Below are 24,086 nucleotides of genomic sequence, written 5' to 3'. Positions count from 1 at the left end.
ATAGTCTTTTTTAAAAAATATATTTATTTATTTGGCTGCACCCAGTCTTCATTGCGACATGCGGGATTTTCAGTTGCGGTATGCGAACTCTAGTTGTGTCACGGGGGATCTAGTTCCCTGATTACAGATCAAACCCGGGCCCCCCACGCTGGGAGCCGGGGAACCACCATGGAAGTCCCAACAGTAGTCTTCTGAGGTAACACCATTCCCCCACAGCACCCAGACACTCTTGGCTGGTAGGTGGTGAGGGCTGTATTCAGTCACTCATGAAATGACAAGACCAAGCCGACCCTCTCCCCACACCCAGGCCTACAGGCCACCTGTGGGGAGCATCAGGTTAGAGCAAAACCAGTGTGATTACCCAGCACTTGACACCAGCCCCCAGGGGGGAAACTTACGTGCCTGATGGGAGGCTGACCCAGCACTGCTGGTGCCGCCCCAGGAGGCCAGACCAATGAGGCAGCTAACAAAAGACCTGGCAGAAGCACCCAGCTCAGGTCCCCAGAGAAGCATCTGATGCAACAGGAGGCTGCCCTGTAGTCTCAGATAACTGCCCCGGGGCCAGCGCACAGTGACCCTACCTACCTTCCCCTCCCACTGGGCAGGAGCAGAGCCTCCCTGGGGCCGGGCCTCCCCGAGGTCCAGAGGGCTGGGCACTCTTTCCAAAGGCACCTGAACAGGGCTCCTTCCCAGATGCTTCCAACACCTAGACTGCTCCAGAAGGGGAGACATTACTTTGGGACTTCCACAACCAGGGGTCTGAGGGAGGGGTCTGCGTAGGTAGGCAGAGGGGACAGCTGGAAGTCCCTCTCCTCCCCTACCAGGGCTGCTAGAGAGTGGCACAAAGGCTCCTCCAGGAAAGTGGCAGAGTCCAGGAGCACCTCTAGGGTGAAGTTATTCTCAGAGCTGCTTTAATCTGGAGCTCCAAGAATTGTGGCAGTCTCCCTGGACCCCCTCCAAAAGATATTTAACTGGAACCAACCCATGTGGCCAGCACAGAAACATATCAACCCATTAGGATCCTGGCCTGAAGGGGCAGAGGTTTTGTGGGGGTTGTCACAGCCAGCGTGGAAATACCTGCCTGTGGAGGCCTGGAGGGAAAGGCAGCTTGCCTCTGCCATTTGGGGGGCATTCATATATAATCCTTTGAGCCAGATCAGCCCAGGGAGGGCAGAGAACAGGGTGCTGGGTGAGGCCACCAGTAGGATGGCTCCCTTATAGGAGTCTCAACTTTTACACCTAGCCTTGGGGTGGGTGAACGGAGTTAGAAACAGCCCATTCTTAAGGACTACGTGCAGTTTGGGTCTTGTCATGGAATGCCAAGGAAAGGAATCAAAGGAACCTGGAGGTTCCTGTGTATTCCCTTGGGTGGGCCAGTGCCAAAAGGATGCTATGCATGGCAGACAGCTCCCAGTGGCAGTGATGACAGTGTCCCCTCATCTTAATTTGGGCCCCCATTGGCCTATGCCCAACTCTCTGGTCTCCTTGCTTTTTTGTCTTCCTCACGGACTCGACCGATTTCCTATCTAAACAACTTAGGCGGTTGCCCGTGTCTCCTGGATCTAGCACGAATTCCTTAACCTGGCACACAGGCTCGTGATTTGGCCCCTGCCTCATCTCCCACCAACCTCCTGTGCACCTGCATTGTCAACCACTTCCTCACTAAATGTCAAACTTCCACTTGCCCTTTGGGTCCTAAGGCCCTTCCAGGATCCAATTCTATCCCCTTGCTGAAGGGAACAGGACCTCTCCCATGCTCCCATATCACAACCAACCTTTCTGTATCTAAAACCACCTTTCCCCGTCACTAGCCTATAAACCCTCAGGGGACAAGGACAATTCTTTTTTTGACAGGGACAACTTTTGATTGAGAAAAATCATATATATATGATGAGCAGCACACCAGCTTTGCCAAGGGCTCCACTCAGGCAGCTGAAGTGTATTTGCTAGTGTCCTGAGCCTGCGGTGACTGTTGGAAGGCAGAGCCAGAGACTTCGTAGCAGATGTGGACACATCAGTGTGGCTGGATGGATCCAAAAGCAGCAAATGACCACGAAGGTCAGGAGAGAAAAAAGTTAAGGCAACAGACTCTTTATTTAATGTGGTTTTAAAATACATCAAAATCAAGTCCCTGGCTGTTGTGAATACCAAACAGAGACAAAAAAAGCTGTCAGCACAGCTTCAAACAAATCTGGACAGCCAGGTTGGGCCATAAGGGAAGCAGTTACAGGGACAGAAGGCAGCACCCTTCCCCCAGGCGGGTGCCTGGACGTCCCTAGGATGACCTCCTCTGTGCTGTGCAAGGTGGGAGGGCTGGAGCAGCAGCTGGAGAACCAGCTCAGCAGGCCTCGGCCCTCCCCCATAGACACCAGGGCAGCTCCACTGGCCTTTTGGTCAGCCCTCCGAAGGGCCACCAGGGTGGGGGTGGAGGAGGGGAAATAACCATTTTTATAGACATAACATTCTCTTATAGAAAGTGCCTGAGCGCAGCCCATGGTCCAAAAACCTCACGGAAAACAAAATTTTTAAAAAGTGCTGCTGACACCTCTCAGAATCTGGTGTACATGAAGCTCTCAGCTGGACAAGACCCTGAGCACAAATTACTGTCAGCAGAGCCTCACCTGCTGTGGTCCCCTGGAGGAAAAGCTAGCAATCTAAGAAACCAACACAGCTCTTGGTCCTAAAACTGAGGTCATGGGCATGAGACCTGCCCCAGGGAGGAAGGAACTGGTTTTCACTCATGGATAGGTCACCTCTTCATCTGGCCCAGGACCCTGGCCGGTGTGGGCAGCACCCAGAAACCTGGGCTGACTTTGGGAAGCAGAGCAAGCAGAGCAGCTGTAGTGATCGGTTAAGATTTGGTCAACGAACAGGAAGAAGAATGGGGTCCCCAATTATAGCCTAGCCTGGATGCCTAGAGACAGGTGGCTGGAGGTGAGAGCAGAGGTTCTACCCTGCACTGCTGGGGCCACCTTGCTCACTGTAGATCCTCAGCAGCTAGACTTGGTTTCTGAGGGCTATAATTTCCCACACCACACTGGGCTCCAACAGTCCCCTCCCCACCAACACTATGGGCTTTAAGAGGTAGCTGAAGTGGGGCAGGCAATCATGTGGGTCACTGCAGGCCTTCCTGCTTGTTTTGAAGGGGGCAGGCAGAAACTTCTGTCTCTTCTCTGTACTTCCTTAGCTCAGCAAACCCCGTATGGGGTTGGCAGCTCTTACATTCCTCAGCAGAGCAGTATCTCAGCCAGGGATGGCAAATAGGTCTCAACACTCATACTGGTTGCTGGGGGAATCTTGAGAAATGATATACCAGGGATTTAGCAGGGAATACTCCAAAGCAGATTAGTGGTACCTACCATGGGGGGAAGAGGAGAAATGCTGTGCCATTCATTTGCCATCTCTGGTCTAAGTCCTAACATAATTCAGGAGTACTTAGCACTCTTCATGAACCTAATTATCTGAGGAATTTAAGTTAAGGGCTGAAAAGAGCGGGCTATTTGTGGAAGATGAAGGGACTTATAAGATAATGAATTAACTTCAAGGAAATACAGCAAGAAGCAAAAACTCAACTCTCCGATCCATCTTGGTCTATGGTTCCCTCAGCTATACTGAAGCTGAGGCCCAGCTGGAGATGGGGTTATAGGACCCCAAACGCAGCGTAGCCCTGCTTCCTGACCCAAGACTCATTCTGCTGTTCCAGAACATTGTTCTGTACAAAGACTGACTAATACACTGGCAAGTTTGCCACCAGCAGGACTTTCAGAGTATAGAGTAGCATGTATGAGGGGTGGGAGTGGGGGTAGAGAGGAAAACAGACGCAACTGTCTGCAGCCGTTCTGTGGACTGCTGGGGCTCAGTCAGTGGCTGAGTCTCATTCTTACCCATCAGCTGTCAGATAAGAGCTGGGGGCTCCCACACAGGAAGAAATGTGATGTCAAGGGGGACATATCACAGCTCTTACTACTTGGGCAACAAAATCATGGCAAACCTCAAAAGAATGCACACTGGTGGTGTGGGTGCAGGAAGCAGAAACAGACTCATGAAGCCAAAGGGACAGTCGGACCCGGGGCCCAGCAACTGCTGCATGGAGACAGTGGTGGTGGCACCAGCAGTGGCCTCCCAGGATTGTAAGCTTGTGACAAAGCCATCAGAAGCCCTTTCCTTTCTCTCACTATAAACAAACAATCTGACTTCATCAAGCAGGAATCCTGAGCACCAACATGGCAAAGGTGCCAGGTGGGGTGGTGAGGGGGTAGGGCACTGGAGGCCAGGAACCCAGGCACCACCACCAATAGCACCCCTTCTTCCTCAGAAGATCCTCAAAGCAAACACTGTCATGTGCAAAACCGAAACAAAACCAAAGCAAACAGAACAAAATCCAAAAACCTTCAGAAAGAATCCTTTTGGTGATCTCTTGTCAATCATTTGTGCAGGCTACAGAGGCACCTGTGAATGATAAGGCTACTGCGAAGCATCATTGGCCTGGTCCTGGCACTACCGGAGCGCGGGGGAAGCTGAGGGGCTCCCTACCAGCACATCATCCCGCACAGAACATGCTCCAGGTCCCTTGTCCTAGGTAGGGAAGCAGTCTGATCACTGGCTCTGAGTGCCTTGTCAATGCTCTGCCTGGCGACCCCTTTTCCAGGTTAAGAGAAGCAAGGAGCTTCCAGGAGAGCTAGGAGAGCCAGAGCTGCCCAAGTCCCACTAACAGGAGAACACAGTCATGGCCTGGGTGTGTCACCTGTCATGAACCCTGAAGGTAGCAGGGAGGGAGGGGCTGAGCCTCAAATTGGGCAGGGAAACGCTCAAATCACTTCTCCTGCCAGCTTACTGTGACGGCAGCCACAGACGACAACTCCGCTTTAAGACTCTTCAGCTCACAGAAGAGCCACTGACTTCATCTGTACACTCCCCCACCTCTGATGCAAGCCCGTTTTACACTTACAGATATAAATGTATGAGGCCTTGCACATATGCCATATGTACGTAAAACTGACCCACAAAATCCAAAACTGCAAAGAGTCAGATGGCAGCCAGGTCACAGCACCCTGGGCCTCAGCGGCGGGAGCCTCACATGGGCCAGGCCTGGCTGGGCTGCTCGCTCCCTTCCCAGCTCCCTAGGCAGTGATGGAGGCGGGTTCCTGGGGCCCAGTTTGGCCTGATGCTTCCATGCTCGGTGCTCCGGGGCAGCAAGGAGCTTCTGTGACCCTTGGGGAGCTAGGTGCTTGGACCCTGGGCCCCTCGCCACCCTGTTCCTTGGAGGTATTGGCAGCCTCTGGCCTTCGCTCAGGGCCGCTGTCAGTGAGGGGAGCCTGGCCTCCAGCACTTAGGTCCTGCACCCTCTTGTTCAGGTCATTGCGCTCTGACTGCAGTGCCCGACACAGCTTCTCCAGCCGCTGTATTTTGACCTGCAGGCCCTCCAGCTCTTTGTCCCGGAGTGTTTTCTAGGGAGAGACACAGGGCCTTCAGTTCCATGTCATCAACGCCCCACCCAACACTGCCACTTGGTAGAAAACATTCACAGTTTAACAACGCTGGGCACCGATCAGAGTAAAAAAGCTGGCCGCTTTCAAGTAAACAGCCCTGGTTTATGCTGAGACTTGGCTGTCGGTTGGGGGCAGTGTGGCGTAGAGAAGGGGCATGGCTTGGAGACAATGGATTCCTCTGTTTATCCACCAGATGGCCTTAGCAAAATACTTGGCTTTCGAGCCTACTGCCTTATCTGTTAAACTGGACTACTAATGTCACCCTCACAGATCTCAAGAGAGCTCAATGAACTGGCACATCTAAACACTCAGCAGGGTCTGGCACACAGCAGCCTCTCCGTCAATTAGTTATTTTCTCCTCCTACATCTCAAGCCACAAAATCAAATTATCTGGGCAGTTCTTCAGCTGCATGCAAGCTATGCGCATCACTGGCACCCCTTGCTTTTTCTGCTCCTTTCCTCCTTTCTTCCATCTGCTCTCTTTGCTTCCCCTACAGACCTATCACTAAGCTCACCACCTCCCTCGGGGAGACAGCCGACAGTGCCTTTGGACTTGGATGGACATGTATGTGAATCCCAGCTCCACCTCATGGCAGCTGCATCACTTCTCGGTACAATGTACAGGAAAGGGCCCAGTACTCAAGAGCCGCACACTCCCAGCCCAGATGCAGGTCACACTCAGCCCACCTCCTCGGCCATCTCAAGCAAGGCCTTGTTGCTGCTCTCCCACCGGGACCGGTACATGGTGGTTTCTTTTTCCAGCTTCTTGATCTTCTTAGTCATCTGGGTTATGTGACACATAAAAGGAAATGGTCAGGGGTCCAGGCTGTCTGTGCATCTGTGTCTCCAAAGTGGGGAACGATCCCAAGGGGGCAAGGTATTACTGGGCGCAGTCAGTGCCCTCTGTGCCACCCCAGGGTGTCTCCAGTTAAATACAGCCCACCCAGACCCAACTTATGGTCTCAATCACACTATTACTGTAAACAGCTCCCCGTGAAGCACTCCAGGGAGGGGCTTCCTGAAGGCAGGCCCAGTGTTCAACTCTGAATGAAGCTGCTGATGCCCCTGCAGCCACACCCGGTCTGGACCACTGTTACCTTTTCCATCTCCTGTTTGAACGTGGTGAACACCTCACTGCTTTTGGAAAGAGTGTTCTGGAACTCTTCAAACTTCTCCGTGTATAGGGCAAGCTGGGTGAGAAAGAAGCCCACAAGTAAGACTGGGTTTCTCTGGAGGGCACTTCTGGTCAACACACTCAGACTCACCCTTGGCCCTCTGACCCAACAACTCTCTTGAGATACCAGTTTTCTTTAAAACAAAAACCATATATTTGGAAGGATATGATCTAAAATGTTAAGCCTAAAAAGTAGGATTTGGGGGTGACTTGTATTTTCTTTTATGTTTGTTTTCAAACTTTTCTTCCAGAATGAAGTCTAACTAATGTAACTGAAATCACCCATTCTGTCCCCACCTCCTCAAAAGCAGCACAACAATTCTGACTAGGAACCGAGTACTTCGAGCTCACCTAGCCACCTGGTCACCACCACACAGGTGCTGGGAGGGCCCGGGGAGAACAAAGTCTTAGGAAGGTCACACAGGAGTCAAGGTGGTCCTAGAATGAGGGTTCCATTTCCCTCCCCACAGGATGGGGCTCAGCGTGGGGACCACGAAGGCACGGGGGAGGCTACACAGTCTCACCTGCTGTTTCAGGTGGGTCTCCTGCTGCTTCATCAGCTCGCACATCCTCTGCGACTCCACAGCCTCTTTGAGGAGCTATTTCCGAGACAGGACCCCAGATCCCATCAGAAGCCCCCAGAGGCTACGTCTGGATTTTCTTCACCACACGCACCATAACCCATCAAGGCTTCCTGCTCTCAGACTTGTGTCTGAGGAAGCAGTGCCCTGGTCTGACCAGACAGCAACCTCTCCCGTACAATCTTGACTATAAGCTGAGCCAGAACCCAACCTGCCTCCTCCCAGACCCCCACCCCGGGGCCTGAGCCTCACAAAATCCTTCTCCCGCTGGTGCCTCTCCTCTGCCTCCTTCAGCATCTCCTGGGCCTGCTGGAGCTTGGCGTCCACCAGCTGCTGCTGTAGGTCCTTGTGTTTGAAGACTTTGTCAATGTGCTGCAGGAAAGCATCATGAGAGGGGATCATCTGTCAGGAGCTCCCTTTCTCAGGGAGGCCCAGTGGCTGCAGGGATGCCCCATGTGCAGAGACCAGGGCACTGCCAGCCTGCCACCTCAGTCTGACACGCTGGACTCCCACGTGTCCCATAGGATGTGGGCCCCAAGTCCCTGAAAGGTCTACTGCCCAACCTTACCTTGTGTCTTTCCCACTGAGTCACTCTAGAGTGAGCACAGGGGTTTAAGGATGAGATCAGCTCCCAGGAAGCCAAGTAATAAATATACTCCAATCTCTAGCCTTAAGAAAGATTACATACTCCATTGGACTGAGAACCCTTACTTCTGGAGCCCAACTCCCTTGTAAATGAGAAGAAAGGGCAAACACGACTTCTCTACCAACATAACAGCTTAGCTCAGTTGGCAGAGATCTGCTGTATCTGTAGGTGAAGATCAGATGTGTGGATCCCAAGGAATGGCTGTCCTGACTGCTGGAGGAGCCCCGGGAACTGGGACCAGGTGAGAAAACAGTGACGGAGAGAAGGTGATGAACGTGAGTGCTACTTCAAAGGTCAAAGCAACTGAAAACAGGGAGGTGGAGAATGGGATATATTTTTTGGATGGGGGAAGAGAAGGTGGCTTTGAGACATGTCTAGTTTGAGACATGATGAATTTCAGTCACCTGTGACCTACGGTTGGGAGGCCTGTGGGGCAGGATGGGAGTGCCTGAATCTGACTGGGGACGGGGTGCACCTCCACTCCCACAGAGAGAACCAGGGGGAAAGGAAAGGGAAGAGGAAGAGGGGCCTCAGCTGCTTGAAGTAGGTGCCTCACTCTGGTGGCTCAGGAAGCCTCCATGTCTCTCAGCGCTGAGGGACAAGAACCAAACCAACTCCTCTCAAACCAGCCTTCATCCCAGAGGAGGAAGCACAGGAAAAGAGGTGGGTCAGGGAAGGCCCCTCCAGGCCCTGCACACGTGATCACTACACTGGGCTGTGAGCCCAAGAGGGCAGGGTCTTGCCCACCCCACCCACCACCACACCCCACGGTCTAGGAAGGGGCCTGGTCCAGCCCTGTAAGGTAGCTGCCAATCTCCCTGTTCACAACATTTAAGAAAGAGAAGTCCAGAACGCCAAGGGACTGGCGTGTGGGGACCCAAAGAGAGGGATCTGAGCGCCTGGGACAGCAACCAACACCAGCCAAGGGACTGATATCCTGCCCTTTCAAGTGGCAGGGGCAGCAGAGCAGCAAGTAATCAGAGGACACAGCCCCTAGAGTTGATCACTGAACCACAGTTCCAGCGCCTCAAATTCTAAAATACTCTGAAAACTGAAATTGCCCTAATCAAGCAGATAAACTTGTAAGGCTAATAAGCATTGTAAGGTTAATTATAAACCTAGGCGAGAATACTCAGAAGTTTTATTGCATAAGCGTTAACGTGTCTGATTTGGGGGTGCTGCCACAAGGCCCTGCTGGGGGTGCTACGTAATACCCAGTCCATGAACATAACTCTAGTCTAAAACGTGGACAGTTCTAATTCCAAGACACCTGGCCCCACCGTTTAGGACGAGGTGCTGTGGGCCCGCGATTGTGTGGCCACAGGCGAGTCTCTTCTCAACACCTCAGCCCTCATCTACATGAGGATGTACAACATCACTCCCCTCCCGAGGAAAGGAGGGAGAATGGGGGAAGGGACGAAGCCTAGAAAGTGCTGCCTGGCACCGGCATCCACCCAGAACCCACAGTGCCCTGGCGACCCCTCACCTCCTCCCGTAGCTCGTACTGCTCAATCAGCTTCTTGAGCCTCTCAGCCAGCTCCACGTTCTCCTGGCGCAGCTTGGAATTGCGCTCATTGTGCTGTTCCATCTGCAGCTGGATGTCATTCAGTGTCACCTGGAAGTGCGAGGTCACCTCCTTGCGTTTCTCCTCCTCCTCCCGGGCCCGCTGCACGCCTTCTTCCTGGGCAGAGAAGTCAGCCCCAGCTCCATCATCCACTGCCCCCTGGCCAGACTCACAGGGCTCCCCCACCAGTTCAGGTATGTACTCTCCCAGTAGCCCTCCCTGCTTTCCAAGTGAGGAGTAGCCAGGATCCAAGAGGTCATGCAATGGGGGCTCCTAATGGACCCCTCTGTATATCGGGTGACATCGAGCCAGAGACTCCCTAGAAAAATGCAGGCATACACGTAAGTGCCTTTCTAAAGAAATCTAGATTTCCTGAGGCCTACTCTTCCAGGCCTCAGAACAGGATTTGGAAGACCTATTTGTCCCAGTTTAATATGCTTCTATCTCTGACCCACCCCCTCTCCCCTGACCAAGTAGTTAAAATTCAGTAATTCCCAGGGTTGGCAGGGCTGTGCAGAATTAGGCACTCAGACACTGTTGGTGGGAAGGCGATCTGGCAAAATCTATTAAAATTTGCATATTCTTTGACCCAGACATTTCACTTCTGAGATTTATCCTATGGATAAATTCCATGTAATTAGCCAGGGATATATATAACAAGAATTTTCGCTGTAGCTCTATACATGTAACAGTGAAAAACTGGAAACGACACAAAACACATTAACTAGGGTACTGATCAGATGCAGCATATCCATACAATGATGTTGTTAAAAAGAATGAGAGAGGCTTATAAAACTGATAGGGAAAGATAAGGCATTGTGTAAAGTGAGAAAATGGAATAGGCTATGAAACAATACATGTATAATAATTTCATTAAAAATACTTTACGTAAGCTTTTATATGTAGACAGGAAAGTCAGAAGGCTGCACTTAGACTTACATATAAGTAGGTTTACTTCCCATTAGTTTCTGCTGGGACCGGGACCGGGGTCAAGGAGGGTGGGCAACAATTACCTTTGATTTGTTAGACTTTTGTCACCTTTGTATCTTTTACATCACATTTATATTAAATTTGTAATGTTTTAAAAAATAAAATACAATTGAGAAAAACAAGTTGCAAAATATATTTACTGATGCAAATTTTTAAAGAAATATAAAGGATATATATACAAAAGCTATCTGGAGATCACAGTAATGACCAGACCTTAACCAGACTGACCCCACCCTAGGAGAAGCAGAGGTTAGAGAAAGGCCCCAGCACTCCAGACTGATGACCCTCTCCACCCTCCAGCTGCTCACCTGGGACTGCTATGGGATGGAGAAACCTAAAGCCCTGCATCCAGGTTCCTTCAACACCTTAGCCTTTATCTCATCTAATACAAGTGCATGTCAAGTGGTTACAAGTAGCTCTCTAAAGTACGGCATCATTGGGGAAATCTCTTTCTATGCCGAAAGCCTGTGCTGCTTTTAGGGGGAAAGCCACCAAAGACAAGTGAGGTCAGGGAAAGCGGCTGGCCCACCTTGAGGGAACGGTTGTGGCGCTGCAGCTCTCGGCACAGGCTCTCGAGCTTGCTGCGGGCCAGGACAGCCTTGCTGTGCTCGCCACGCAGGTGGTCCTTCTCCTGCACCAGCTGGCTCTGCTTCTTCTGCAGGAGCTTCATCTGCTTCTGGGAGTTCCGGTGCTCCTCCAGCTGGTAATGGGGATGGGGACGGCAGGTAAGAGCCCCGTGGGGACCCAGGGTCTCCTGAGCTGACCCGACTCTAGCCACCACAGCTCAGGCCGGACACTATAAGGGTGCTTCACACACTGCCCCCAATAACCCCAAGGGCCCCAGCTCAAGGATACAGAAATGGACGCTAAGGACAAGCAGAGGTGCACAGCCAGCAGATGCCAGTTTCTCTCTGAGCTTTGACTGCAGATTCAAAGCTCGCAAGACTCTCAGACCATGACATTCCCCCAACTCTTGGGACACCCATGCCCTCAGATGAGCCCACCTGCTACCCACCTCCTTACACTCAGCAATGGGACACCCATGCCCTCAGATGAGCCCACCCGCTACCCACCTCCTTATACTCAGCAATGGGACACCCATGCCCTCAGATGAGCCCACCCACTACCCACCTCCTTACACTCAGCAACAGACCCTGGTTCACCATTCCTCTCCTCAACATGATTCCTAGAGTCAAGGTGGCCTTTTCATTATCGACAGATAATCCTTCTGGCTTCACAGACCCTCACCTCTTCCTCAGACCCTGTCCTCTCTCAGCTCAGGTCCCCTCCCATGAGCCTATTCAGCACTGTACAGGAGAAATACAATGCGACTCAGAGTAATTGAAACTGTGCTGACCTCCCAGGGCAGGGAGGGTACGAGGAGAATGGGGAGAACTGACCAGCTCAGCGTACTTCTTGCACAGAGCCGCGAGCTTCTCCTCTGGGGTACTCAGCGTGTTCAACGTCTGCATCAGTAACGTGATCTCCTTTCCTGCAAAGCACAGGGAGCAAAGGCATGTACCCCCTTCTCTGGGGGCCCCCCTTCAGGTCTGGGCCCACTCTTCTGCCTTAAGGTAGCCCTCCCCTATTCTCCAGCACCCATCACAGAGGACATGCTCAATAAATACTAATTAAATGAATGACTGAGTCTCTGTCAAATCCCCGTGGTGAGCACCACGAATGGGAGAAAGAAAACTGCCTACTCTACCTACAGGTGAAAGAAAGGTGTCCCACCTGCGAAGTCAGTGCTGTTTCAATGCAAGGAAGGCCCTTCTCAAAGAGGAAGGATGCAAAAGGAAGAGGTCTCCTTAAGAACACTGCACTCCAGTCAACAGAGGCAGACAAGAGTGCACTTTAAAATGACTATCCTCCCCAATTAATAAATAGAGCTTTCAATATTTGATCCTAAGATTAAAATAACTAAAAAAAAAACCCTTTAAATTAGGGCAACAAGTAGGGGGGTGGGGGAGTAACGACTAAGACATGGGTGTAATACCACCTTTGATTCTCTGACACACACTAACCCTCCATCCCCACCCAAGTGACTCCCCCATGCCTGTGCCTGAGTCACAGAGAGGGCCACCGTACATAGCACTGTGCCAGGCTCCTGAAGTGTCAACCCCGGGAGGCTCTGAGATCAATGCAGAGAATGCAAATCATGGGCACACAGGCCAAAACAAATCCAACCCACAGATGGGTTCTGTTTGGCTCCTATCGCATTAGTTGCCAACTATTAAAATCTAGAGATTTCACATAGTAACTCTAGATTTCTGGCTTAAAAAAAAAAAGCCAGCTACAGGTTTTACATGCTGTCAACTCACTGGGACCAGGTGGCAGTCAAGCTTTTGGATAAAGGGGGCATTCTCTTGGTCTCATGGGGCCCTCTGGCTAGCTTGGTTTGTTTGAATTTTCAACCCTGGTCTAGTCCAATTCTCTTACTGTGCAGAGGAGTGAAAACTAAGGACCAGAGAGGAGAAACGTCTTGCCCAAGGTCACACAGCAAATTAGAAATGGTGCTGGTCGGCACAGGACTGCCGACTCAGGACTCCTGCTTTCCATCTCTCAAAGAGAGCAGGTTGGATCTCGGTTCCTGCTTGCTCCCAAGGCCAGAAGCCCTTGTGCAGTGAACAACCTGTACACCTCCATCTATGGCACCACTGTCCCGGCTTTGATTAAACGACATAGTTTGACAGTTCTGGAAGTAGGGTTTCCTCTGAATCCTGGCAGAGCAGGCCAGCCCAGGATGTCAGGTCCAAACTCCCTCCCCTCACCAGCCTCACAAGCAGCTGCCCTCCGCTCACCCAGACCCTTGGCTTTCTTCTTCTCCTGTGGCCTTCGGTGGTCTCGGTCTACGACCTCGTCACTTGCCCGGCTCTCGTCTGTGCCCGGCTCCCCCTTGGAAGTCTCTTTCTCACCATTGACTACTGGGGTCTCTGGCTCGGGCTCCCCATTCCTCGAGGCATAGGTCCTGGACTTCTCTGCATCTTCGGGTTCAGCAGGCTCACCCTGTGCCCCATCTTCGCCTGGGCCCCCCTGACTGTTGTCAACACAGTATGTACTGAGGATGTCTTCCAGCTGGCGGCTCAGCTCCTCAGAGACATCCTGGAGGGCCCCAGACTGAGCAGTTTTGGCTTGTGCTCCTTCAGCAGGAGAGGATGGGGGGCAGAGAGAGAAATAAGATGGTTATGCCACTGGTTGGGAGTTTTCAGGCCCAAACGTATTGGTTTGGGTTGCCTAACTTCTCTAAGGCTCAGTTTATTTCCCTGTAAAACGATGTAACTATTTCTCACTACTGCCCAACCACGCTTGTTGTGAGTATAAAAGAAATAAAGTAAGTAGACCATCCAACACACAGGGGTGGCATCATGTAGCAGGAACTCTACATTCAGAGACTGTGCTCCGCAACGGGAGAGGCCACAACAGTGAGAGGTCCGCGTACCACAAAAAAAAAAAAAAAGTTTCAGGGAATTCCCTGGCGGTCCAGTGGTTAGGACTCCATGCTTCCACTGCAGGAGGCATGAGTTCCTGGTTGGGGAACTAGGATACTGCAAGCTGCTGGCGCCACCAAAAAAAAAAAAAAAAAGTTCCAGAGGAGACACTGCTTTGGGAAAGCAAGTGTTCTCCTTACTTGCTGCAAGTAATAAATCCTTCCTTCTCTGGTGGGGCAAAAAAAGTCCCAGAAATGCCTCAAATATAAACAGCAGTTACCCTCTGGTGAACGACGTGTTTGCAACCTGGATTTGCTGGTTGGGTGTCTCATTTGACTGCCAACCTGACTTGATCCTGTCAGAGCCTTCTCTCAAGAGAGTCTGTCCCTGTGCTTAGAGTGGGAGCCTCTATCAACTCCCCAGCAGCCAGTGGGGACTGCACAGACTCAGCGCTGTCCTCCTCTTATTCTACACTTCCTCCTTTCTGGGTAAACAGTGGCCTTGGCCTCTAACTCCAGAAGCTGGACCGGCGCACCACAAACTCCTCCCCCTGCCCGCTGGAAAAGCAGAGCTGGCACACACCCTCAGCCTTCCCTGGAGCCTGGATGGTGGAACCTTCAGCTTCTGTCGCAGGAGCCGACTGGCTGGGCCGCCCCTGGGCTCCCTCGGGTCCAGCTTCCGGTTGCCCCAGGGTGTTTTTTGGGTTGGAAGTGTTGCTTGATTGCTTGGCAGCCCCATTCTTTTTGTCTTGGTTCTTCATTGTGGTTTGCAATGTTAGGTTAGGAGCAGATCCTATAGAAACAAACACACTTGCTATTTTCCAGACTTTAAAATTCTTCGCAGCCTGGATCAGAAATCCCAACACCGGGCGCGCAAAGCTTCTTGAAACAAACCGGCAGGCCTTCCCTGGAGGGAGCCAGCGGTTCTCCCAGTTTCCGGTCCGTCACCGGCGCCTGGTGTGCCCAGGAGCGAGGGAGGAGCGGCCTCCTTTTTCCCGAAGCCACTTCCCGGCACAACACGGCCCCCTCACCACAGGCCGCGCGCGGGATAGGTTCAGGGCCCGGGACTGACGTGGCGGGACGCTGGATTCCCGGTCCCTCCCCGCCCCCCACGCCCCACGTGCCGCTCCCCCCCCAAACCCGCGCCCAGCCACCCACGCCTCGCGCGCCCACCAGCCGCGCGCGCCGGGCGCGCGCATGCGCACAGGCCTCAGCCCTGCCCCCCGGCCCGAGCCCTAGCACGGAATCCGCGCGATTCCTCGCACCGGCCAGAAGCGTCTGGGACCACAGACCCTCGGCTCGCTTCGTACCCCTAGCCGACGCTGTACGCACCTCACCGCCGACGCCCTGACGGCTTCGCCCGCTCTGCCCTCGTACCGGAAACCCTGGGTAACTGCTGCCGGCAGAGCCTCCTGCTAGCGCCGCAGCCAATCAATAGCCGGCGCTCGCGCGAGGCTTGCTGGGAAAGATGAAGTGAAGGCGGCCTCCGAGGCGGGTGAGCTGGGAAGGGAGGGGAGGGAAAGGACTACGCTTCCCTCCATGCACCGGGGCTGACCCCAACTCCCAAGATGCAATAGGGTTTTTAGTCCTCGGAGCCGCAGACCCAGGAGGTCCGAAAGGAGCCAGTCATTCTGCACAAATACTCACGTCAGCCTCGTTTCTGTCTCGAAGGAGCTATGATTCAGCTCCCAGAGCCTTGCGCCTGGCTGCTTTTTCCGGCACGCCTCCACCACCCCTTCCCTCCTGCTGTGAACATCTACGACTATCTAGGAACCCTGAGGACGAGGGAGAGAATACACTGGGCTGGGCATCAGGCCTGTATTCCAGTCCCAACTGCACTAATTTGCTATGTGACGGTATTCTTTTCCCTCCCAGGGCTTCAATTTCCGTATGCAAATAGAAGGTTTTAATAGTTTTTTGAACAGTAGCTTTCCCGGTTCCTCGTAAATACTGTACTGTTTGTTATTGCCAATTTACAGCTGTGGACTGTAAGACAAAGGTTAGGTAACTTGTCCAAGGTCACATCGCTATTGACTAATTAGAGCAGATTCAAAGCTAGGAAGTCTGGCATCCATCTTAACTACTGGACTACCCTGTCTCTTACTCAGAAGAAACAACCACCACCGTAGGCTTTCCTTGAGGATGAATCAAAATAACTTGGGAAAGTAATTTATTTTTCCATCTTCATTACCAGCTTGAGCCCCTCTCTGAAAGGTGCTGAGGGGGCCCTGCAAGGGGGACTTTGGCCTCAGCAGATTCCTGAGCCTTTTCTGACTGGCCCACCCTCTACAAAGTCCCAATTGCACTGGGGCTAAAGGGGAAAAAAAGCCAAGCTTTTCTCCAAGTGTAAGATCACAATTCTTTATCTGTTTGTCTATAGATAATGGGATAAAACCCATCAACCCATGTGCCTGGAATTTAATGCCTAAATGGTTTGTTTGGCTTCTGTTTCCAGCCAATCCTGCCCAATCCCTCTGCCTTTTTTGTTACATCTCTACTTTTACTATCTCCAGGATTTCCCAGGTTTTTGCAGGTGCTTTTCTACCTTCCAAAATTCCCTTCTTGGTGAAACAAAATCTTTTGAGGCCCACTGAGCTCAAAGTTCACTTCAGAACCTTTTCAGTACTCTGCAGTCTGTCCTAGCTCCCTGGGTCTAGACAGAGTTCTATTACAGCATTAGTGATGAGGTGTTGAAATTATTTACTTACAACTCACTGAACGTTCAAGAACTGTTGGCTAAATACTCTAGTCCTAAAGCCTAGCAACAGTCTGGGGGCTGAGAAGGCAGAGAATGTTTTAAATTGTTGTGCAAATTGGGCATCTTTTTAGGGCTCTTAAGATGTTAAATATTTCCCCTAGTTGAAGAGACTTCAGCGCAGTGCTCTTTCCCACCCCTTAGGCAGTGTCTGCCAGGTAACACTGAGAGGCAATATTGGTATAACAGTATAAAGGTGGAACTCAAGCTCAGAAAGTGTTGGAATTCAAGTCTCTCAAAACCAAGGCCCTCATTATTTCCAGAAAAGCATGTGGGAAATCTCTTGAGGAGGTAACATATGAATCAGGCCTTCATGGATTTCCATAGGAAGAGGGTGTTCTAGGCAGAGATAAAGAACATAATATGACAAGGTATACATGGGGTGAGAGGTGGAGTGGTGCACCAGGAAGGGTCAATGGTGGTCTCCAGGGGCCAGCTGGGTAATGAGAAGAACAGACAGGCAAGGAATAAGAAAATTTGATAGAAACATGGGTTTAAAAGTTACTTTCTTCTTTGCTGTAAGAGAAAATGGCAACATTAGCGCCTGCCAGAGTAAGGGAGCCCTCTGGGAGTGGTGGTTGGGAATGGTGGTGATGGTGATGGGTAATAGAGCTCTTGCAGATTGTTTTCATGCAGAAACTCAGGCCCAGGAGTGCCAGATATTTTTAAAATATAGAAACATCTTTTAATATTGGCAACGAATTAAAACTTAAAACGTACTCTGTCAGCCAACCAAAACCCTCCTTTTTGGCTTGTATCAACTTTTTGGCTGCTAGTCTGTAATCGCCGCTTTAGGAATTGATCTAAACCAAAGTGAGGAGTTTGTGAACTACTTTGGGCTCAAAGGGCTGTGGAGTGGTGATGAAATGTGAAAATCTTACAGAAACTCTAGAAAATGCAAATTAAACCACAGTGAGAGCCAGAGCTTCCATCAGTGGTTGCTGGGGGTTAGGCAGAAAGGAGGGATTCCCAAGGGGCATGTGGAAACTTCTAGAGGTGATGGACATGTTCACTCTCTTGACTGTGGTAATGGTTTCATGGATGCAAATATGTCAACACTTAACAAGCTATTCATTTTAAATATGTGCCATTTACTGTACGTCAATTATATTTCAATAAAGCTGATTTCAAAAATTCTTTATAGCAGAAGCAGGCTGTAACAATTCTTAATTCCACTGTTAGGTCAAAAGTTTAAGCACCCTCACTTCAGTGACTTCCAAAAAATCCAGTCTAGGATCACTCCAAAGAACACGATTTAGAACTTTGCAACAGGTTTTTATTTTTGCTTTATATCTATTACAGTGTTTGAAACCTAAAGAAATACATTTTCTCTTCAAATTTGGATGTGTATATAAATATCATTTGTCTGGACTCAGCACACTCAATGCCATGGTTTCTTGGCCTGTATCTGCTCTGAAATCATCAAGCTTTGTCTGTCTACCCAGGGGCCCTGAGAACATGGAAAACAATAGCCAGAGTTTATAGTTCTTAAAAGCAAATAAATTCGGAAAGAAAAACTAGTAAGGGAAAAGGTTTGATTCACCTTCCTAGGGTCTATAGCTGGGAACCCAAGCTGTTTTTGAGGGACATCTGGTCTGTCCTGGGTAACTGGGACCTCATACCCCCTTTGCTTCTTTAGTGGTTCAATCAAAAGCAGTTCCCACAAATCTGGCTAAAAGAGCCAATACCCAAATCCAGGGCCTGAGGATTGTCGCCATGGCAGAGTTTTCTCTTCCCAAACCCAGAGGCCGAACATCTGACCTACATAGGGGAGCAGGGCTAGAGTTTAGCGGAGGGGTTCAGGAATGTGCTAATGTGGACATCAGCAGTCAGGCTGGCCCAGAAGTAGTGAGGTTCGCCCAAATGACCTTTATGACACACTACACAAACCTTTCTCCTGGGATGTTCTGGGCCCCAAATTTAATGGTGCCTCTTCTAATTCACAGCCAGGTTTGATTCTGCATGTAGCCCAGGCCTGATGCAAGATGCCCTCTCAGAGGAAAACAGCTTTAATTAACAGACTTACTTGGTTTGTACTGACCTCAAAATTCTTCCCTTACCATGGTCTTCATCTGGGGGTGGGTCTAGGGAACAGCCAATGGGATGACTGAATCCTTTATGAAGGCCTTGGCCAAAGAGCAGCTATTGCCTACCACATGGATCCCCGCAGGGCCAAATTCTCAGCTTGTTGGCTTAACAAAAAAAATACAAAAGTTAAGACAGAAAAAACACTGGACAAGATTGGTCTAAAATGTGCAATCCTAAAACGGCTATGGAAAAAACCTATTCTGAGCAATTTCTCAGTCTCACAATGCACTTATTTCTAGGATAGTCCTACTCGGAAGATGCTGCTACTGGTTGTGAGGCTTTCCTATGGTTCAGTGCACTGAGCCTTGCACCCTTCCCCAGCCTGCCAGGGAGGCAGACAGGCACACACAATCCTGAGGTCCCCAGCCAGCCTCTTCTCCCTATGGGTCCCTGTAGTGCCTGCAAGGACCTGGAGAATCTGGCTCCTTGCCTTCAATTGGGAATCCAGAAGCCAAGCCCACAAGATGAATCTACTGAGGAATATTCAAGACGATGGATACCAAGCTGAGTGAGTCTTGGGGAAAAGAGACATGGCCTGAACAAATGAGCTGAGGCCTTCAAAGAAGGGCCTGTGGGAGGAGGAGGTAAGTACTGCTAGGCGTTCATGTCCTTCCCTTCTATTTTGCTGGAAACGGGTAATTGTACAGTGTATGGGGAGGGCAGGCAGACATGAGAAAATTGAAATCTAGTTCATCCTGCTAGAGTTTCCATATTAAACTGGTTTGGCTTAAGAGAAAATGAAGGTCAGTGCCTGAGAGCCTTCTTTCGCTCTTCCTTAAGTGTGGTAGCAGCTACAATCTGTGCAGTTCAGCTCTAAATAGGGCTCTTGGAAAGAGGCTTCCAGGGAAAAGAAAACAGGAGTAGATCTAAAGGTTCTAGGTAAGGAGGAACACAAAGGGTCCCAGAAAGCTGAAGTCATCAACACCTGTTACTTGGAAGGGTCTTTTGTACCCACTGCCTCAAGTAACTAGGCTGGCCAGGTGAGGGTGGAACCTATGTGGTTCTAACAGAAGGTTGCAGCCAATACCATGGCCGGTCAGTCAGCGGGGATAGCTCAGAACTGAAGGCAGGCTTCTAAGACCAGAGAGCCTGTTAATACTAGAGAAGATGACATGGGGGTGGGACGCCCAGAAGGGCTGGCAATAAAGAATAGCTGGCACTGTTCAAAACAGTATTTGAACACTTGAGCTAAGAAAAAGGCTCCTTGTCCCCTTAATCCACACCTAAGTATCTCCAACCCACCAGAGATCTTAAAATGGACATAGCTATGTGCCAAAGTATTAAGATTCCAAACACAAGTCTTCTCAGGCTACTCCCTACAGCAGGTGGGGGAGCCCCTCCATCCCTGAAACATCCATTCAGAAATCTGTCAGAAAGCTCTGACTTCACCTAGGCCAGGGTCTGGAGTCCAGATGGGGACTGCCCACGAAGAGTGGCTGTCAAGCCTGGGCTAAAAAATATTTTGCTTCCCCAGATGGCCAAAGGAGAGAAGGAGACACAAAAGATGATGTTACTGCCTCTGTGGGCTGGAAGAACTTCACCTGTTGACTGAAAAGGGGATCAGAGGAATACAGTGGGAAAGCACGGTCTGAGGAAGACACTAACAAAGGAAAGCTCCTAGAGGCCATGTTTATCTGAAGAGAAATTTGTCCTCGTGCCCTGGGAGACTTCAGCCTTTGGAGTCCTTGTAGAAAACAGGCTTCGAGTAGTAACCCATGATCAACAGTCTTCTCTTTGGTGCACGGCCCAGATCTGAAGCAAAAGTAGATTTGGGAGGAACAGCTGGGGAAGGCAGGATGTGTATGTCTCACGATAAGAATTTGGTCCCAATGTCAGGGGACTTAATTATTGCTAGAGATGTACAAAGTAGATCTTACTAAAATAAAATGCTCTGCCCTTTGGACAAGGACAAGGGGTGGGGGGTGGCTTTCTTTTGAACTGTAGGAAAATGGTTTTGTAATGGAGTCGGCAGGCCAAGTGAAGAGGGTCCTGCGCCTTGCCTACCTGGGAGAGTGGGGTTGGTAGTTATCATGCCCAACCTGCAGAGCAGCGTCTGACTCACTTAGGCAGTACAGCACTGGTGTCACTTTTCAGTGATAGCCACCAGCCGCAACCACTTTTCTCAGAAAATGCCTCTGGAGTTAGATCTCAACACTGGAAAGAGAGGGCAAATTCAAGACCAGTGGCCAAAAACAACTGAATGTTTTATCTGTAAGCAGAGTGGCATGGATTTCACCTGAGCCAGAGGGGGATGTGTAGCAATGGGAGCAAGAATGGCATTGTTCCTGGGGAAGGGAAAATACAGTTTGGAGCAGGGCACCTCTGCCCGACCTCTGTGGGGAAGCAGGGACAGGGCAGATTGTGCCTTCAGCTCCACCACTGGCCTACACTTAGCCAGCAACTTCCTCCACCCCACCCCCAACACCTGGGCTTTACTATCACATGTAGTCCATTGAAGCACACAGGCAAGCCATTGAGGCACTGCAGTAGCTCTACTCAAAGGGGAAAGAAAAGGCATTAGGATTATATTTGTCACAGGAAGGGTAAAATCCAAACCATGTACAAGGATCCCAATCAGGGAAGACATCAATCACTCTCAAAAAAAGTCCTGAGGCTGCTAAATATCTCAGATAGGAGACACGGCAGCCATCTGTGATAACTTATGTGGACAAAGGTGTTTGAGACTGAATCTGAGGAGGCAGACTGCTTTCTGGGTTTCCTGATGTAAGCAGGATGCTTGCTCAGTGGTAAGGACTAGAGTGGTAGACTTCACCGGGCCCTGGGGCCATCCTTGCTCCCTCCATTCAGGTACTAGGACAATCAGACCAAGCTGCTCTGCTATATAAAGGTTCCAGAGCTAAGGGTTGGTCCCTGGTGGTGGCCCGGAACCCAAGCAGAGAGGAGAAGGATCAAGGTCAGGCTTCCTGAGCAAGAGAGCTTCCACATCTCTTTTTGGTCTTCCTCACAGTATCCCACTTACAGAAATTACAGAGACAGTTCCTCCTCTTGAGACCAATTAAGGTTGACCTACGTAATATATAGAATATAAAAAAATACAGAACTTTTTGACATTCTCTCCTTTGGAAGTAAAATATACATGATCCAACTACGGAAGAGGAAGAAGAAGAAAGGCCAAAGGCAGGGATCCACTGGCTATCCCAATACATGACACTCTCACTCCAACCTCCTCTGCAATTTATGGGTCACCAGAGCAAGGACTTTCTCCTCAGGAGAAAGGAAGGACCACAGCCCTCTGTCACATGCTTAGGAGAAAATACAGCTACCTCAGAGGTTCATCTCAACTCTGAGGGGAATTTTCAAGTAAACAAATGAAGTTGGGTCGCACCACTGGAAGGTGGGTAGGAAACATGGGATCAGTAGCGACACATGGGAAGCCCCGTCTGAAGGCCTGTGTTCCTCTCCCCTCACTCCCACTGGTGTACATGCCCCAGGAGAGTGAAGGGGATCTCCCAAACTAAAGAGGTCTGGGCAAGGGGTTAAGGGAGGGAGGGGACTTTGTCTCATGGTGACCTCCCCCTCAGCCTCTAGTCCCAGACAATGCTGGCAGCTGGGATTCCTAAAACCAGGAACGCATGGCTCTGGGAAAGAGCAATTGTAATACAAGAAAAATGTGCAAAAGAAAAAAAAATTAAATAACGCAATCCAAGCATACAAGATTAATATTCTGTCCAAGCAAGAACACTTTGTTTTGGATTTCTCCCCTCCCCTCCCACCCCCGACCTGTGGAATATTCCATCTGCTCAAGTACCCAAGATAAGAGTTACAGAGATCAGGGCAGAGGACTGGGAAGGATGAAGGAAGATAAAACGGAAGGAAGTCACCACTAAAGAAAATAAAAATAAAAATAAAAACGGTGCAAAATTGATTACCTCAGTCCTCCTTTGTCTACCCCTGGGCTCCTGGGTTAAAGACATATGTGCAGCCAAAATCTAGTGTAAGGAAGAAAAACCCAACACGTCCCCTTCTTGTCACAAAACCCAAATGTGAGCCTCAGATGGTTCTGTCTGTCCAGAGGGTGCTCCCTCCAGGGAAGGGGGCGGAGCAGGTCAAGAGCACAGTTTCCAGGGCAGCAGAGGTGTGTGGTGGCTGATGGTGGGGAGGGCTGGTTTCCCGCCCACCAGAGGGCTGCCTTTCCGCTGGTTGGTGGTGCTTCCCATCCCCTCCCCTCCCCGGAGGCAGACATTATAGCTGGAAGCCCTCCATGGGGGCCTCAGGCTGCTGGAAGATAAACTGCTGTTGCGTTTCATCCACTTGGGGAGCCAGGCTGCTATCATCATCTTCTACGCCAAAGTAGTGCTCAATGAGGTCAAAGGCCTTCTGGTAGATCTCCTGGTTCTCATGGCTCTGGAGAAACTCAATTTTATCCAAGCCTATGGTGGCAAGAAGAAAGGAAGGAGAAGAGTAAACTTTGAGTGCTTTTCTCTGGGTCCATAAAACAATCTATTTTTTTCCTTCCCTGAGTTATGTTAGCATTTATAAACACAAGTAATATGATCAGATCTCTCTTTGATCTGAAAGAGGAGAGCCGAGATCTTTACCTAAAATGACATAACACGAAAGGAAAAAGACCAAAATGTCAGTTATAAACCGGAGAGTCTAGTCCCGATTCTGCTTTTAACCTGGGCAAACCATTACTGTTCTGAATCTCTTGGAGATGAGTGATGAGTCAATCCAGCACTAACAGACCTTGCTAAGGAAACCATAAACAAAACAAAAAGACAACCTGCAAAATGGGAGAAAATATTTGCAACCGATGCGACCGATGAGGGCTTAATTTCCAAAATATACAAACAGCTTGTATAGGTCAATAACAAAAAAACGAACAACCCAATAAAAAAATGGGCAGAAGGGACTTCTCTGGTGGTCCAGTGGGTAAGACTCCGTGCTCCCAATGCAGGGGGCCCGGTTTTGACCCCTGGTCAGGGAACTAGTTCCTGCATGCATGCCACAAGTAAGAGTCTGCATGCTGCAACTAAAGATCCCACATGCTGCAACTAAGACCCAGCGCAGCCAAAAACAAATAATAATAAATAAATATTTTTTAAAAAATGTGTGTTGTAGGTGTACAGAATCTTAAAAAAAAGGGTAGAAAACTAAATAGACATTTCTATAAAGAAGACATACAGATGGCCAATAGGCACGTGAAAAGATGCTCAACATCACTATTATTAGAGAAATGCAAATCAAAACTACAATGAGGTATCACCGTATACCAGTCAGAATGGCCATCATCAAAAAGTCTACAAGGGAATTCCCTGGTAGTCCAGTGGTTAGGACTCAGTGTTCTCACTACCGGGGCCCTGGGTTCGATCCCTGGTCAGGGAACTAAAATCCTGCAAGCCATGCTGTGC

The 24,086-nt window shown here is 50.1% G+C and overlaps 2 protein-coding genes across 3 annotated transcripts in view; both read right to left on the bottom strand.

Moving 5' to 3' along the window:
* Nucleotides 1-4: 4 nt before the first annotated feature.
* Nucleotides 5-15,309, bottom strand: TXLNA (taxilin alpha). The gene is made up of 11 exons (XM_024766670.1): nt 15,204-15,309; nt 14,455-14,664; nt 13,246-13,584; nt 11,845-11,936; nt 10,974-11,144; nt 9,377-9,571; nt 7,497-7,616; nt 7,188-7,262; nt 6,587-6,679; nt 6,177-6,272; nt 5-5,447 (listed from the first exon to the last, which is right to left on the bottom strand). The coding sequence occupies exons 2-11, from the start codon at nt 14,630-14,632 to the stop codon at nt 5,121-5,123; spliced, it is 1,686 nt and encodes a 561-aa protein (XP_024622438.1). The 5' UTR covers nt 14,633-14,664; nt 15,204-15,309; the 3' UTR covers nt 5-5,120.
* A 2,579-nt stretch (nt 15,310-17,888) lies between these two features.
* KPNA6 (karyopherin subunit alpha 6) overlaps nt 17,889-24,086 on the bottom strand; it is a 50,927-nt gene continuing 44,729 nt past the window's right edge. For both annotated transcript variants that reach the window (XM_024766727.1, XM_024766726.1), the window contains exon 14: nt 17,889-23,105. In XM_024766727.1, the coding sequence (XP_024622495.1) occupies nt 22,918-23,105 (188 nt within the window). In that variant the 3' untranslated portion in view covers nt 17,889-22,917. The remainder of the gene's footprint in view (nt 23,106-24,086) is intronic.

Source organism: Neophocaena asiaeorientalis, unplaced genomic scaffold, assembly GCF_003031525.2.
Source record: "Neophocaena asiaeorientalis asiaeorientalis breed wild unplaced genomic scaffold, Neophocaena_asiaeorientalis_V1.1 scaffold79, whole genome shotgun sequence".
NCBI classification, from domain to species: domain Eukaryota; kingdom Metazoa; phylum Chordata; class Mammalia; order Artiodactyla; family Phocoenidae; genus Neophocaena; species Neophocaena asiaeorientalis.
The sequence above is the reverse complement of the archived record's forward strand: the minus strand, read 5'-3'. Positions and strand labels throughout refer to the sequence as shown.

What these genes read in the sequence shown, in the direction of transcription:
- TXLNA (XM_024766670.1), bottom strand. Translation starts at nt 14,632, where the DNA reads ATGAAGAACCAAGACAAAAAGAATGGGGCTGCCAAGCAATCAAGCAAC. An exon ending in GCCACAACCGTTCCCTCAAG is followed by an intron (nt 9,572 to 10,973) that starts GTGGGCCAGCCG and finishes TTCTCTGCCCAG; the next exon opens with GAAGAAGGCGTGCAGCGGGC. An exon ending in ACCAGCGGGAGAAGGATTTT is followed by an intron (nt 7,263 to 7,496) that starts GTGAGGCTCAGG and finishes TCTCGGAAATAG; the next exon opens with CTCCTCAAAGAGGCTGTGGA.